This window comes from Chiloscyllium punctatum, chromosome 11 (genome assembly GCF_047496795.1).
Source record: "Chiloscyllium punctatum isolate Juve2018m chromosome 11, sChiPun1.3, whole genome shotgun sequence".
Classification (NCBI taxonomy): domain Eukaryota; kingdom Metazoa; phylum Chordata; class Chondrichthyes; order Orectolobiformes; family Hemiscylliidae; genus Chiloscyllium; species Chiloscyllium punctatum.
The window spans coordinates 21,216,375-21,234,181 of NC_092749.1; the positions used below are offsets into that span (position 1 = coordinate 21,216,375).

The 17,807-nt window shown below is 41.3% G+C and overlaps 1 protein-coding gene across 3 annotated transcripts in view; it reads right to left on the minus strand.

Moving 5' to 3' along the window:
- Positions 1–11,513: 11,513 nt before the first annotated feature.
- Positions 11,514–17,807, minus strand: part of LOC140482809 (3-oxo-5-alpha-steroid 4-dehydrogenase 2-like) — a 267,535-nt gene continuing 261,241 nt past the window's right edge. For all 3 annotated transcript variants that reach the window (XM_072580457.1, XM_072580455.1, XM_072580456.1), the window contains one exon: positions 11,514–13,594. In XM_072580457.1, coding sequence (XP_072436558.1) covers positions 13,528–13,594 — 67 coding nt within the window. In that variant the 3' untranslated portion in view covers positions 11,514–13,527. The remainder of the gene's footprint in view (positions 13,595–17,807) is intronic.

A 17,807-nucleotide genomic window follows, 5' to 3' on the forward strand; every position in this document is an offset into this window, starting at 1 on the left:
TGTTAATGGAGTTCTGGTTTGAATGCCAGGCCTCTAGGAAGTCCCCTGTCTGTCTTTGTTTAGCCTGTGCCACGATGAATCTATTGTCCCAGTCGAACTGGTGTCCCTCTTCGTCTGTGTGTATGGATACCAGCGATAGTTGGTCATGTCTTTTGGTGGCTAATTGGTGCTTGTGTATCCTGATGGCTAGTTTCCTGCCCATTTGTCCAATGTAATGTTTGTTGCGGTCTTTGCAGGGTATTTTTTGGGATATCTTATGAATTCAAAGTATTTGCGCAGTCACAGCCAAAGAGCATATTGTCCTTATCGAGATTTTGTTCCATTGTCTGATGCACTTTGGACAATTTATTACATTAAAAGTGTTAAAGTATAATTTGTTGTAGTGTTTGCAATTAGGTAGCAATCCCAAAAATTTGGTAATTAAATATGACATTAAATATGACAATCAAATGTGGCAGGAAATATATGCATGACTAAATCTCACCAATTTCAAGCCAAATCCTTCGCTGCTGCTGAATCAAAATTTTAGATCTCCCTTTCTAATGGCATTGTGGGTTTATCTACACCGAATTGACTGCAGCTATTCAAGAGACTGCTGACTGCCACATTCTAAGGGCAACGAAGATGGGCAATAAATGCTAACTCAGCCAGAGACGCCTACCTCCCATGAATCATAAATTAGAATCCCTACAGTGCAGATAGAGGCCATTTGGGCCATCAAGTCTACACCGAACATTGTGAAGAGCATGCCACCCAGACTCTCAGTATCCCCATAACCCTTCATTTCCCATGACTAACCCACCTAGCCTGCACAACCCTGGACACTACAGGGCAATTTAGCATGGCCAATCCACCTAACCTGCACATCTTTGGACGGTGGGAGGAAACCAGAGCACTTGGTGGAAGCCCACAGGGAGAATCTGCAAACTCCACAAAGCCAGTCACCTGGGTACCTGGCGCTGTGAGGTAGCGGTGCTAACCACTACCGTCCGATCAATAACAAAAATTTGTTTTGGTCCACTGCTCTTTAAATAGAATTACAACCTATACAAGGTTAACATAGAAAGATCATTCAGTCCATTGTGTAAATTTACTAGAATAAATGCAAAATTGCACGTTGCATTTCTTCTATAATTCAATATCTTTAACTGCTTCAAATGGTTATCTGCTTTTTCTTAAAAATGCATCGTGTCAAAGCATCCAAGTCTTTGTTACAGTAGTTCCTCCACTCTACTTTTGTAGTGATTATTTTAATTTCATGACTGTAGTAATTGTAACAAGGTCAGCCAGATGGACATCATAGAATATGATTTCTCTGATTGGGGCTGTTAATCTGGTCCTGGTTGACATAAAAGGGTGAATGTCAGAGATATTGGGACTCCGAATGCCTGACTCAGTGTGCAGCAGTGCTATTATCAAAGGCTATGTATTTGGAAATAAAAGTTGATTAGTGATGGGATGCCAACCTCTGAGGAGTTATTTCAATGACATTCTGTAATTGTCTCCCTAACTATGTTGACTATGTTCAAAATTTTAGGGTCCTCTGTTAAACCTCCCCAATGTCTCCCTTCCAATAGAGATTGTCTTGGCTCTCTGTTCATCATTAGCTTCTCATCTCTGGTATCACCCTGTAAAGAGACAAGCTCATTAAAATCCATTTGAACAGATAAGTCCCTTGTTTTGACATTTCACCTCAGATTGTGCAGTACCACAATGCTCTGATATTGTTATAACCACTTAAATTCATGATAGAATAGTTACAACGCAGAAGGAATCCATTTTGCCCATCATATCTGATAATTCAATGCAAGAGTCTGAAGCAGCCACCCCCTTACTCCCAATTCCTCTGTTTCTATCGTATTTGCTCCTATTCTAGAACATCCCACATGGCCTCCTACTTTAAGGACCACAATTTCCTCTCCCACATTGTCAAAAATGCTCTCCAGCGCATCTCCTCAACTTCCTGCACCTCTGCCCTTGAATGCCACCCTTCCAAGCGCAACAAGGAGAGAACGTCCCTGGTCCTCACCTTCCAACCCACCAATCTCCAGATACAATGCATCTTCCTCTGCAGTCAGACCCCACAACCAATGATATATTTCCCTCCCCACACCTATCAGCATTCCACAGATACCATTCCCTCTGCAACTCCCTCATTAGGTCCACGCCCCCCATTAACCCACCTTCCACTCTCAGCTCCTTCCCTTGTCACCTCAAGAGCTGTAAAACCTGCACTCACACCTCCCCCTCACCTCCATCCAAGGCCCTAGAGGATCCTTCCACATCTGGCAGAGATTTTCTTGCACATCATTTACTGTATCCATTGCTTTCGATGTGGTCTCCTCTACACTGGGGAGACAGGTTGCCAACTTGTGGAACATTTCGGAGAACATCTTTGGGCCACAAGCACCAAACAACCCTACCGCCCTGTGGCCAACCACTTCAACTCCTCCTTCCACTCTACCAAGGACATGCAAGTCTCTTCATTACCAAATTCTAGCCACCCCAGCTTGAGGAAGAATGCCTCATCTTCTGCCTTGGGACCCTCCAACTACACTGCATCAATGCTGATTTCACCAATTTCCTCATCTCCTTTCCCTCTGCCTCATTCCAGATCCATCCCTCCAACTTGGCACTACCCTCTTGAACTCTCCCACCTGTCCATATTCCTTCTCACCTATCCACTCCACCATTTGTTCCGACCTATCACAATCACCCCACACCTGCATCCACCTATCGCCTTCCAAGCTACCTTCCCCCCCATTTATTTCTCTGCCCCCTTGTACCACACACACACACCGCTGTGATTAAGGTCTTATGCCCGGAACGTCAACTCCCTCCTTGGATGTTGCCTGACCTGCTTGTTTTTCCAGCACCACACTTTTCAACTCTGATTAGAGATAGTCACCATGGCTTTGTGTGGGGGAAATGGTGTCTCACTAACTTGATTGAGTTTTTTTAAAGAAGTGACAAAGAAGATTGATGAATGCAGAGTAGTAGATGTTGTCTATTTGGACTTCAGCAAGGTGTTTGACAAGGTACTTTGTGGTAGACTGGTTGGCAAAGTTAGTTCACGTGGATTCTAGGGGAGCTAGCCAATTGTATACAAAGTTGCCTTGAAGGTCAGAGAAAGAAGGTGGTGGTTCAGGGTTGTTTCTCAGACTGGAGGCCTGTGATCAGTGGTATCGCATAAGGTCCACTGCTTTTTTAAATTTATATAAAGATTTTGATGTGAACTTAGGAGGTATGGTTAGTAAGTTGGCAGATGACATGAAAATTTGTGGTGTAGTGGACAGTGAAGATGGTTATCTCAGAGTAGAACCTTGATCAGATGGGCCAACGAGTCAGAATAGAATAGAATGATAATTTATTGTCACTTGCATTTTTACAAAAAACACCATGAAACATGTTTAAGTTGCCATACTCTGGAGCCTATATTAATAACAGAAATCGTATCATCAGATAGTTTGGTTTGTTATAGACTAGTGAGCCTTACTTCTGTTGTAGGAAAGGTTTTGGAAAGGATTATAAGAGATGAGATTTATAATCATCTAGCAAGCAACGAACTGATTTCAGATGGTCAACATGGTTTTGTCAAGGGCTGGTCGTATCTCACAAACCTCATTGAGTTTTTTGAGAAGGTGACCAAGCATGTAGATGAGGTTGTGGTTCTGTTCGCCGAGCTGGGAATTTGTGTTGCAGACGTTTTGTCCCCTGTTTAGGTGACATCCTCAGTGCTTGGGCGCTTCCTGTGAAGCGCTTCTGTGATCTTTCCTCCAGCATTTGTAGTGGTTTGAATCTGTCACTTCCGGTTATCAGTTCCAGCTGTGCATTGCAGTGGCTGGTATATTGGGTCCAGGTCGATGTGCTTATTGATTGAATCTGTGGATGAGTGCCATGCCTCTAGGAATTCCCTGGCTGTTCTCTAGCCAGGAAATTCCTAGAGGCATGGCACTCATCCACAGATTCAATCAATAAGCACATCGACCTGGACCCAATATACCAGCCACTGCAATGCACAGCTGGAACTGACAACCGGAAGCGGCAGATTCAAACCACTACAAATGCCAGAGGAAAGATCACAGAAGCGCTTTACAGGAGGCTCCCAAGCACTGAGGATGTCACCTAGACAGGGAACGAAATGTCTGCAACACAAATTCCCAGCTCGGCGAACAGAACCACAACAACGAGCACCCGAGCTACAAATCTTTTCACAAACTTTGAATGTAGATGAGGGTAGGGCAGTTGACATGGTATACATGGACTTCAGTAAAGCCTTTGATAAGGCTCCACATGGTAGGCTGTTGGAGAAAATGCAGAGGCATGGAATTGAGGGTGATTCAGCAGTTTTGGATTAGAAAGTGGCTTTCTGAAAGAAGGCAGCGAGTGGTGGTTGATGGAAAATATTCAGCCTGGAGTCTGGTTACGAGTGGTGTGCCACAAGGATCTGTTTTGGGATACTGTTGTTTGTCATTTTTATAAATGACTTAGACGCAGGCATAGGTGGATGGATTAGTAAATTTGCAGGTGACACTAAAGTTGGTGGAGTAGTGGACAGTTTGGAAGAATGTTACAGGTTGCAGGGGGACTTGGATAAACTGCAGAATTGGGCTGAGAGGTGACAAATGGAGTTCAATGCAGCTAAATGTGAGGTGATGCACTTTGGGAAGAATAACAGGAAGGTAGAGTACTCGGTCAATGTAAAGGTTCTTGGTAGTGTGGATGTGCAGAGGGATTTTGGAGTCCACAGACATAGATCCCTGAAAGTTGCCACCCAGGTTGATAGTGCTGTTAAGAAGGTATACAGTGTGTTAGGTTTCATTCATGGAAGGATTGTGTTCTGGAGTCGCAATATCATGCTGCAACTATACAAAATGCTAGTGCGGCCACTTGGAATATTGTGTATAGTTCTGGTTGCCATATTTCAGGAAGGATGTGGAAGCACTGGAAAATGTGCAGAGGAGATTTACTAGGTTGTTGCCTGGTCTTGAGGAAGGTCTTATGAGGAAAGGCTGAGAGACTTGGGTCTGTTCTCATTGGAAAGAAGAAGGCTTAGAGGGGATTTGATAGAGACATACAAGATGATCAGAGGGTTAGATAGGGTAGGCAGTGAAAGTCTTTTTCCTAGGATGATGACGTCAGCTTGTACGAGGGGGCATAACTACAAATTGAGGGTTGATAGATTTAAGACAGATGTCAGAGGCAGGTTCATTACGCATAGAGTGGTAAGGCCATGGAATGCCCTACCTGCCAATGTAGTCAATTCAGCCATGTTAGGAAGATTTAAACAATCCTTGGATAAGCACATGGATGATGATGGGATAGTACCGAGTTGAGAATAGTTCACAGGTTGGCACAGCATTGAGGGCCGAAGGGCCTGTTCTGTGCTGTATTGTTCTATGTTCCATTTTATCTGCTTTCTTTGTTAATAAGCTTTCTTTTTTCCTTTTGTCATTAAACTTCACACAAGGCCATAATTACTTCTTGTCAGTCTTCATGGTGGAGAACACGAATAATATCCCAAAAATTCAAGATGGTGAGGGAGCAGAGCTGAGTATGGTGGCTATCACCAAGGAGAAGCTGCTAGAAAAACTGAATGGCCTGAAAGTGAATAAATCACCTGGACCAGACGGATGTCACACCAGAGTTCTAATGGAGAAAGCTGAAGAAGTAGTGGAGGTGTTAGTGGTGATCTTTCAGGAATCACTAGGATCAGGGAGGGTCCCAGAGGACTGCAAATCACTCATGTTTGAAAAGGGAGTAAGGCAAAAGATGGGAAATCATGCGTAAGATCCTGGAATCCATTGTGAAGGATGAGATTTCTGATTACTTGGAAGTGTATGGTAAAATAGGACAAAGTCAGCATTGTTTCATCAAGAGGAGGTCATGCTGACAAATCTGTTAGAATTCTTTGAGCAGGTTAGACCAAAGAGAGCAATGGATGTTTTCTACACGGACTTTAAGAAGGCCTTTGACAAGGTGCCGCACAGGAGGCTGCTGAGTAAGATAAGGGGAGATGGTGTCAGAGGCAAAATGCTAGAATGGATAGAAGCTTGATTGTCTGGCAGAAAACAGAGTAAAGTTTAAAGGGTCCTTCTCAGGGTGACAGCCAGTGACAAGTGGTGTTCTGCAAGACTTAGTGTTGGGACCACTAGTTTTCACTTTATACATTAATGATCCATATCAAGAAACTGAGGGCATTATGGATAGGTTTGCAGACGATACAAAGATAGGTAGAGAGACAGGTAGCATTGAGGAGGTGGGGAGGCTGCAGAAGGATTTAGACAGGTGAGGAGAGTGGGCAAAGAAGTGGCAGATGGAGTACAACATGGGAAAGTGTGAGGTCATGCACTTTGGTACGAAGAATAGAGGCATAGACTATATTCTAAATGGGAAGAAGATTTAGAAGTCTGAAGTGCAAAGAGACTTGGGAGTTTTAGACCAGGATTCTCTCAAGGTAAATTTGCAGATTGAGTCAGCAGCTAGGAAGGCAAATGCAATGATGGCATTTATTTTGAGAGGATTTGAATATAAAAGGAGGGGTGTACTTTTGAGGCTCTATAATGCGCTGGTCAGACCACATTTGAAGTATTGTGTGCAGCTTTGGGTGCCATATCTCAGGAGGGATGGACTGACCCTGGTGCGTGTTCAGAGGAGGTTCACAAGAATGGTCACAGGAATGAAAAGCTTAACATATGAGGAACATTTAAGGACTCTGGGTTTTCCTCAATGGAGTTTAGAAGGATGAGGGGAAATCTAATTGAAACATACAGAATACTGAATGGCTGAATAGAGTAGATGTTGGAAGGTGTGTCCATTGGTAGGAGAGACTAGGACCCGAGGACACAGCCGTAGATTAAAGGGAAGACAGAGATAAGGAGAAATGTCTTCAGCCAGAGAGTGGTGAATCCATGGAATTCATTGCCACAGAAGGCTATGAAGGCCAGGTCATTGAGTAAATTTAAGACTTAGATAGATAGGTTCTGAGTATCAAGACGATGAAGGGTTATGGGGAGCAAATGGGAGAAAGGAGTTGAGTAATGTATCAGCCATGATTGAATGGCAGAGCAGACTCAATGGGCTGAATGATCTAATTTCTGCTCCTATGTCTTATGGTCTTAAGTAACTGGGAAGAGAGCATATCCAGAGTGAAGCACAGTCTGAGTGTGTGTTTCAGGACACAGTAAAATTAGCTTACCTACTGTGGTCCACATAGGTAGGAACAATATAAGCAAAACAAAGAACGAGGTTCTGCTGAGGGAATATGAGCCACTAGGGGCTAAATTAATAATTTCCGGATTACTGCCTGAGCCACAAGCTAATTCGCAAATCATCAAGAAGACTGAAGAGGAAAATGTTCAACAGTTTGTGGGAGAAATAGGTTTGAATTCGTGGAGCATTGGCACCAGTTTTGGTGAAAAGAGGAAGCTGGTCTCATGGGACAGGCTCCACCTGAATCATGCGGGAACCAGAGTCCTGATGAATCACATAATTAGGACTGTAGAAAGGGTTTTAAACTAAATAGTAGGGAGAGGGTTCAGTCGTATGGAGAATTAGGAAATCAAGTTAAGGAGAAGGTAAGAGTGCAGGTTAGTGATGAGATTAATTGTTACCAAAAAATAAAGCAGTCAGAATGAATGACTGTAGTATTGCACGAAGTATTGCACCTACAAGAATAGGAAAATTTGAGAATAGAATAAACTTAAAGGCTTTGTATCTAATACACAAAGCATTTGGAATAAAATTAATGAGTCAACAGCGCCAATAGAGACAAAAAGTTTTCATTTGGTAATGATTACGGAGATGTTATTGCAGGGAGATGAGGTTTGGGAATTGAATATCCAAACATATATACTGTTTTGAAAACGTAGCCAGGAAGGGGGTAAAGGAATAGATCAATGTTGTATTGAGAAATGATATCTGCACTGGAGATCAACACATAGAATTAGTATGTAGAAATAAGAAATAGCAGGGGAACGAAGTCCCTGGTAGGTGTAATCTGCAGTCTTACTTTATGGGCACAGGATAAACCAGGAAATAATGGGGGCTTGCAAGAGGGGTATAGCAATAATCATGAGTGATTTTAATATGCATAAAGGCTGGATTAATAAAATTGACAAAAGTAGCCTGAAGGGACAGTTCACTGGATGTGTTTGAGATTGCTTCTTGGAGCAATATGTTTTAGAATTAGCCAGCCCCAAGGCTACTCTAGATTTGGTATTGTGTAATAGAGAGGGATTAATCAATGATCTCATAGCAAAGTAACTTCTAGGGAAGAGGGATCATTAGCATGCTAGAATTTCAAATTCAGTTAGACTGTGAAACTGGGATCCCATTCTCACATTCTGCAATAAACAAAGGTTTAGGGTTAAACTAAAGATTTCTAGGCATGAGGTTAGATTTGGTCTGAGTGGATTGGGCCAGAAGACTAAAAGGTGGGACAGTGTAGGTTTTGGACATGCGAAATTACTCCCACCTAAAATATATTCCAGAAAGGAAGAAAGATTGTATGAGAGGAAAACTGACACTTAACTAAACAAGGAAGTTAAAGATATTATCAAGACAAAAACTAAGGCATACTATATTGCAAAAGCTGGAAACTTTTATATTGGTAAACTTTTAAATATCAAAAGGTTCACTGAAAAAAGTTTTTAAAAAAGCAAAACTAAATTATGAAAGCATTAGTGCAAAATATAAAAATGGATGCAAAAGCTTCTGTAAGTTTATACAACAGGAAGAGAATAGCTAAAGTGAGTATTGGTCTCTTGGAGGCTGAGACTGCAGAGTTAACAGTGGGAAACACCGATATGGCAGAGTCACTAAATCAATATTTTACTTCAGTTGTCATGTTGGAGGACATTAGTACCACCTCAATCATAACAGGTCATACAGAGCTTCTCGAAAGGTAGGAACTTAAAACAATCATCATCACTGGGGGGAGAAAAACTGAGCAAACTATTTGGATGGAAGGCAAACAAGTCTCAAGCATCTGACGGCCTACATTCTATGGCCTTAAAGGAAGCGACAGCAGACATTGTGGATCCATTGGTTATAATATTCTGTGGATTGGAAAAATACTAATATAAAATGCTTATTCAAAATGTGAGGGAGACAAAGTAGAAAACTATAGACAAGTTAATTTCATGTATTGTTGAGAAATAGTTAGAATCCAATATTAAGAAAGTAATAGCAGGACATTTGGAAAAGCAAAATGCAATCTGTCAGTGTCAGCGTAGTTTTATAAAAGGTAAATCATATTTGACTAATTTGCTAAAATTCTTCAAAGATGTAATATGCAAAAGGGATAATGGCTAACCTGTAGTGTAGTATATCCGGACTTCCAGATAGCATTTGATGAGGTGCTGTGCAAAAGTTCAGTATGCAAGATCACATAGGGTTGGGGATAATTTATTAGCTTGGACAGAGGATTGGCTAACCTGGAAAGCAGAGAGTAAGGACAAATAGGCGCAGGAATAGAAAGTACTATCACCACATTTGTCGATGACACTAAAAAGGTGGGAATTTAAATTGCAATGACGAAGTAAAAAATTTACAAATTGATGTTGATAGGTTAGGCAAATGAGCCAAAATTTGGCAGATGGAGTTTAACATGGATAAGTGTGAGGTCATCCATTTTGATCAGAGGAATAGAAAGGCAACTTATTAACTCAACATAGAGAAGCTTCTGTGCTTCAGTGCACTGTGATCTGGGTGTCCTCGTGCATGAATTGCAGAAAACTAGTACGCAGGTATAGCAGGTACAAGGAAGGCAAATGGAATTTTGGCATTTATTGCTAAACAAATACAGTCTAACAGTAAGGAAGTGTTGCTGCGCTTGTATAAGGATTGGTGAGACCGCATCTGGAATGCTGTGTACAATTATCACTTCTTTACTGGAGGTGGGATGTAGTTCCATTGGAGGCTGTTTAGAGGAGGTTCATTAGATTGATTCTAGAGATGAGGGGCTTGTCTTGTGAACAGAGATTGAGCAGTTTAGGCCTATAATCTCTGTAGGATTGAAAGGAGATCCAATTGAGGTATGCAAGATAACAAAATGGGGTTGACAAAATAGATGTTCAGAGGATTTTCCTCCATCTGGGGCAATTGAGAACAAGAGGTCATAGTTTTCAAAAAAGGGTGGAATATTTAAAACAGAAATTACTTCTCTCAAATAGTCGTCAATTTATGGAATTCACTACCCCCAAAGTGTGGTAAATGCTGGATAATTGAGTTAATTTATGGAAGAAATAGATTTTTCATTAATAATGGGTTGAAGGGTTATGGAGAGCAGGCAGGAATGTGGAGCTGATGTAGAGTGGAGATTAGTCATTATTATATTGAATGGCAGTGCAGGTTTGAGCTTCTGAGTTTCCTACTCCTAGTTCTCATGTTCTTTAAGCTGTTTTACTGTTGAGACAAAATCTGTAGCATTACATGCTTATGTTGAAACCATAAGAAAATATGACCTGTCAAGGCAGGTTTTAATCTGGAATCTGACTGATCCAATATAAACATAATGGCACTACCATCTAATCTGCTCACCATCCTGACTTCGGAATTATATTATTCCTTCACTGTTGCTGGGTAAAAATTCTGTAATTGTCTTCCATAACAGTACTGTGGGTACACTGACCTCTCCATGAACTGCAGTATTTCAAGGTAGCTCATCACTGTCAAAAAGGGCAATTAGGAGGGGTTAAGAAATGTCTGCATCCTGCACTTGATTTTAAAATCACCACGAGTGCTTGTGTCATTTTTTCCATACCTTGGGGGAACTGTACACAATATTCCAAGTGTGGCCTGACCATGGACTTACAACAATTTGTCATAACTCCACTTTTGAATTTAATATTCTTAGAAATAAATCTGAGTGCTTTAAGATTGTTTTGCTGGCTTACTTGCTTGGATTTGTTTTCCTGGATCCCTCACATTCCCCCATTTATTTTCTAAATGGTGTAAATTATGTTTCTATTTGTCCCCTTACAAAGTGCATAACCTCACATCTGGTAAATGTTAACTACCTAGTTTGCAAGTTTTCTCGTACCCCTTTATGTTCTGGTACATTCTTCCTTTCTTGTCGATCTTCGATCACTTGCAAATTTTGATATTAAGCAACTTATGCCCAAGTCTAAATCATTCATGTAAATATGAACAGTAGTGCAGGCTCAAGTTCTTGTAAAAGAATATTTTCCACCTTCCTCTAATACAAGGTATTACACTTAACTCCTACTCTTGTTTTAGTCAATTTCAGTAACTATTCAGCAATTTGATCATTAATTTTGCATGCTCTAATCTTTGTTATTATGAGCCTACCATGTGATACAATCCACAAATGGAATCTAACTTTACTCTTGTAAACTTGGGCTAACGGTTTAAAAAAAGGCAGCTTTGGTAACCAAATACATAACTATTATCTGAACATGAGAGTTGTGTTGAGTGAGGTCAACAATTATCCTTTCTACTTTGTTTTTCATTTTCTTGCTTTATTCTAAAAGTCACAAAAAGAGCAGAGGTGAAGTCAACAGTTTAATTTATTTGCAAGGAATAAAATCAACAAGCAATATCATTGCAAAAAATGACATCATTTCATTTGCACATTACTTAAACTACTCTGTAACAAAAAGCACATTCTGGAAAATGATCTAATTTCAAGAACATGAGGACTGGTTTAAGAAGTAGTCTTTGTCTTATTATTACTTACTGTAAAACCTGGATATCCAGTCTTTTGATGTTAGAGTTAGACATTTCACTAATTATTAGCTGCAGTCAAATTGTGCCTAATATTCCTTAGTCAGGTGTTTCAGCAGTTTATTGTAATCACTTTTTTTTTAAAGCAAAGAACTGCAGCAATAAAAACAAAAAAGGATTGGACACAATTTGACTTGTTTGGCCAAGTGAGAGCTTTTAAAATAGATTCTCATCAATCCCCTGGGAGATTTCTCACAATTTCACCAAACTTGCCTCATTAACCACTTAGGAGAAAGTGAGGACTGCAGATGCTTTAGATCAGAGTCGAAGAGTGTGGTGCTGGAAAAGCACAGCCGGTCAGGGAGCATCCGAGAAGCAGAAGAATTGACATTTCAGGCATAAGCCTTTCCTCCTCGGATTATAAGATGTTCCTCGGATGCTACCTAACCGGCTGTGCTTTTCCAGCACAACACTCTCGTCTCATTTACTACTTACCCTGCCTCTACCCTATTGCATCTACACATCCAATTCTCTGCTGTTCCCAGAATAAATTGCCACTCAGCAGATACCTACCGACAGATTGGCATCTCTTGTGCATGTGTTATCTTTTAAAGCCTGTTGTGAACCTGAACAAGCCCTTTTTGTCCTAAGCTGCCCAGCATAGTTTCTGACATCTGCCTTGGATTTGGCAGATGGGGAAAGTTGGAACCCAGCATTGCAAATAGGGACCTGGAAGTCCTGCTGCACATGGTGGTGCAAATGTGGGACATCCTCTTCCCCAGTGGAGGTTATGACACCAGACCATGTCCAAGGTTGCAAACTGGGTTGGAATAGCCTTAACCATCTGGAAGGATAGCCAGTAATTTGGAAGAAAGTCGTTGCACTTCTCCACTCTGCAAACAAGTGCAACTATCTGCTCTCCGATACTTCACACTCACTCATTCCAGCTGTATCTGCTTCCAACCACCTCACAAACTATTATGCCCTTTGTTTTTGAAGCCTAAAAGAATAGCATGCAAAATGTAAGATAGATAATAACTGAATATGATTTTATCAAAAGCCTTGCTACAAAATGTTTTCCTTAACATTTTTGTCCAAACAGAAAAGTTCTATTAAATAGTCCCTCAACCTGAACAGTTTATTTATATGTTGTGGATATGTTCGCTTAGCTGGGAATTCATATTGCAGATGTTTCATCCCCTTTCTAGGTGATCTCTTCAGTGCTATGCAGCATTCTATGAAGCACTGCTGTACTGTGTTGGTTGGAATTTATTTGGTTTTGTTCCTGCTGCTTCCAGTTGCCATTGGCAGTGTTTGGTATATTGGGTCTAGGCCAATGTGTTTATTGATGGAGTCTGTGGATGAGTGCCAGAGGATCTCAGAGGACAGCGAGAGAATTCCTCGAAGCTTGACACTCATCCATCACTAAACACATTGACCTAGACCCAATATACCATCCACTGCAATGAACAACTGGAACTGGCAACCAAAAGCATTGGAAATAAAACCAAATAAATTCCAACCAACACAACAGCACTTCACAGGAGGCTCCACAACACTGAGGATGTCACCTAGAGAGGAGGCAAAACATGTGCAAACCGAATTCCCAGCTTGGCGAACATACCCATAACAACTACAACTGGAACCCAAGCTACAAATCTTTACACAAACCTTGAGTTCATTTATAATGTTAAGTTAGGTCATTAGTAAATACATTGCTAAAAATCTTATTTCTAGCAAAGCTCTTAATAATCAAAATATGGTTTTGAATTAAGTAGATTAATTTTTGCAATCTGCAATAGAATAACTGAAGTCTGTTTGAGCTTTAAAATTGTTGGTTCAAAATAAAAAGGGAATTAAAATCTTCCTAGATTTTGGATAGTCCTGGAACTTCTCCACATAAAACCTGGGGAGAGAAAAATAAAAGAAGTTGACCAGCAAACTTTCACAATGAAATATTCTACAAATACTGAACACACTTTTGCACAATGTTGAAATGATATAAGTCATTGAAGGAGGCAATGTGGCTCTTCTAGTCAAAGTTTAGAAAGGGAATCAAATCTGTGCACCAAAGCCCCACAGAAAGCATGTGATAGCCACCAGACAGTTAGTTGAGAATTTGTTTTTAAATGGCTACCTTGGAATCAAGGATCTTTGTTTATTTTCCTCCTCCCTAACCCAGTGGTACTGGTGCAAGTATTAACTATTCCCATTGACAACAGCTAAAAATCAGCTAAATGCATTATAAAATATAGATAAGATGTGGTAACCAATAAGTAGTACTGGCCAGCTATTTTTCTGACTAATATGCTTCAGCAACAAAATCAATTTTTAAATTTTCACAAGTTAGTAACAAATGATCTAGTGGTGTATGTCATAAAAACTAAAAATACCAGAATTCTTTTGTGCCAAGTAAACGCACTATTTCAGTTACTGCAAATTAAGATGGTGTACTTATCAATGCTGAGCTCTAGAAACTTAGAATCCTGTGAGTGAAAAGTTGAAGATTATACTGAAGGTCAGAGAGACGAGAACTACAATTATCTAGATTATTAATAGTCTTTTTATCTTAGACCACAAGATATAGGCGCATAATTAGGCCATTTGACTTATCACTGAGTGAAGGCAGGGAACCTCCAGGGTGGAGAGATAAATGGGGGGGGGGGGGGGGGGGGGGGCGCTGGGGAGAATGTAGCAAAAAGTACAATAGGTGGAATGGGGTGGGGATGAAGGTGATAGGTCAGAGAGGAGGGTGGGGGAGGGTAGCAAAGAGTAGCGTGTCTGTTTCAGTACATGTTTGAAGAGATTCAGGGCACAGGAGATGACCTGGGGGTTGCAGTGAGAGAGAGACTCACTGAGACGTCTGCTCCACTATATGATCATGGTTGATATGATTTTCAACCCCGTTCTCCTGCCTTGTCCCCATAACCCTTGATCCCTTTGGTACATCAAGAACACTGTCTTAAATACATTCAATGACTTGGCCTTCACGGCCTTCTGCAGCAATGGAGTTCCATAGTAAACCATCCTCTGGCTGATGAGATTCATCCTCGTCTCAGTTCTAAAGGTCCGTCCCTTCACTGTGGCTGTGCCCTCAGGTCTTCATCTCTCCTACTGATGGAAATACCTTCTCCACATTCACTCTATCCAGGACTCTTAGTATTCTGTAAGTTTCAGTAAGATACCCTCATGATTAGATTAGATTCCCTACAGTGTGGAAACAGGCCTTCAGCCCAACAAGTTCACACTGACCCTCCGAAGAGTAACCCACCCAGACCCATTTCCCTCTGACTAATGCGCCTAAAACTATGGGCAATTTCGCATGACCAATTCACCTAACCTGCACATCTTTGGACTGTGGGAGGAAACCGGAGCACCCAGAGGAAACCCATACAGATACTGGGAGAATGTGCAAACTCCACATAGACAGTCGCCCGAGGCTGGAATCAAACCTGGGACCTTGGTACTGTGAGGCTGCAGTGCTAACCACTGAGTCACCGTGCTGCCCTATCATTGTCCATCTAATATCTGAGTACAGACTCAGTTCCTCAACCACTCCTCATATAATAAGCCCTTCATCCCAGGATCATTCTTGCAAACCACCTCTGAACTCCTTCCAACACGAGCACATCCTTTCTTAGATACAGGGTCCAGAACAACACAATATTCTAAATGCAGTTTGACTAGAGACTTAAATACTGTTTCCCATGCTAACATTTGTCTCAAGCCTGCTGCCCAATCATTGTAATTAACCAGCGTGTAATATCATGTTTACATAGATTAAAATTGGGTCTCCAAGGACTTATCTTGACATTCCTACTAACATGCTACCCCTCAGTGACATTATGATGTTAGTTTCCACATGTGACGTGGGTCTTTGAAAGTGGAGTCCCAGGTAGCCAGGATAGTGAAGGCGGCGTTTGGTATATTTGCCTTTATTGGTCAGTGTTTTGAGTATACGAGTTGGGAGGTCATGTTGCAGCTATATAGGACATTGGTTAAGCCACTTTTGGAATACTTATTCAATTCTGCCTCCGTGCTACCGGAAAGATGTTGCTAAACTTCCACAGAATCCCTACAGTGTGGAAACAGATCATTCAGCCCACCAAGTTCACTGAAGAGCAATGCACCCAGAACCATTCGTATAACCCTACATTTCCCATGGCTAATGCACCTAACCTACACAACCCTGAACATTGTGGGCAATTTAACATGCACATCTTTGGACTGTGGGGGGAAACCTGAGCACCTGGTGGAAACCGAAGCAGACAAGCAGTAGATGTGCAAACTCCACACAAACAGTCGCCCGAGGGTGGAGTCAAACCTAGGTTCCTGGCACTGTGAGGAAGCAGTGCTAAGCATTGAGCCATTGTGCTGTTCCAGATTGCTGCAGGAGGAATGAAAGGGAAGAGGGTCTGGACCGGACATTCAGAAATGTTCAGAAAATATTTACAAGGATGTTGCTAGGGTTGGAGGGTTTGAGCTAAGGCAGAGGCTGAATAAACAGGCTATTTTCTCTGGCATGTCAGGGCTGAAGGGTGACATTACAGTGGTTTGAAAAATCATGACAGGCATTGATAGGGTGAATAGCCAAAGTCTTTTACCCAGAGTGGAGGAGTCCAAATCTCGAGGGCATAGCTTTAAGGGGAAGGGGAAAGATTTAAAAGGGACCCAAGGGGCAACCTTTTCACACTTGGTGGTGCTTGTATGGAAATGAGCTGCCAGAGGAAGGGTGGAGGCTGGGACAATTGCAATATTTAAAAGGCATCTGGATGAGTGTATGAATAGGAAGGGTTTAGAGGGATATGGGCCAAATACTGGCAAATTGGACTAGATTAGTTTAGGACATCTGGTCAGCATGGATGTGTTGGACTCTACCTCACCAATACAGTCTCTGTCAGGCTGTGTCTCATTTTCATCAAACTGCTTATCTGACTTTCAGAGAGAGCAGAAATTTCTTCCAACTAAGATGTCGGAAAAACCAAAGTGATTAGCTTCAGTCCAGGTACTAACTGAACTGTATGCTATCAACTCCATTAATCTTGCTGGAAGCCATCTGAGGTGACCCAGACTTCACAATTCTATTGTCATACTGGACCAAAAAGGAGTCCACATATCCACACCATTCAGACACCTACTTTTAGTTGAGCATTGTCTCGCCCCCAACCTCCGCTGCTCTGCTGCTGAAATCTGTATCCATGCTTTTGCTACCTCTGTTACAACGTTCTTCTGGCCAGCCTTCCAGTTTTACCCTCGAGATTTAAGGTTATCCAAGACCCAATCACTAACCTACATTAGCTTTGAGTTTATCAGTAGGTAATGCAGTTTTAAGATTCTCATTCTGGTTTTAACATCGTTCTATGATTTTACTCCTACTTTTCTCTAATCTCCTCCAGCCCTACAATCCTTCAAGATAGTTGTTAATCTTTTAAAAAAGTGATGGCCTTTTGAACATCACTCATTTTAAGCATACCAGTGCTGGTGGAAATACCTTCACCTGAGGCCCTAAGATTTGAACATTCCTCCTACAACCACACTTTTCTCCTTTTATGCGGTCTTTAAAACCTGCATATTTGACCAAGGCTTTGGTCATCTTCAGTTATCTCCTATTAGGCTTAGTGCCAACTTTTGTTTGCTCATGCTCCATGAAGGGCCTAAGAATGTTTTCATATAAAAGACACAGATATTCTTGCATTGAGCACATAACTAAAGAGCATGGAGAAGCAAAAGAAAGTGGAATTATTACTGGAGTTGAGTGATCTGAACTGTAATCCTGAATACTATTAGAAACACTTAATGTACTTATGCAAATTTCTCAACATTCTAAGAAAACAATATTGAAGAAATTAGAGATGTATCAATTTCCATAGAAGAAACAGTACATTGATTTACCACTTTCAGTAAAATACATTTTAAAAACTGACCTGCTGTGACTGCAGCCTAACTGGTGTTCCCATAAATGAAAGGGCCCCTGGTATGTCAGATTTTCCAGAAAATTAGTCTGCAGCTGTAAGCAACCCATCTCAACTTCAGGTGTGCAAACTTTTGGGTTTCCTGAATATGACATAACCCCTACCCCAATACTGGAGATTCAGGAAACACTTTAGCACTCAAGAAAC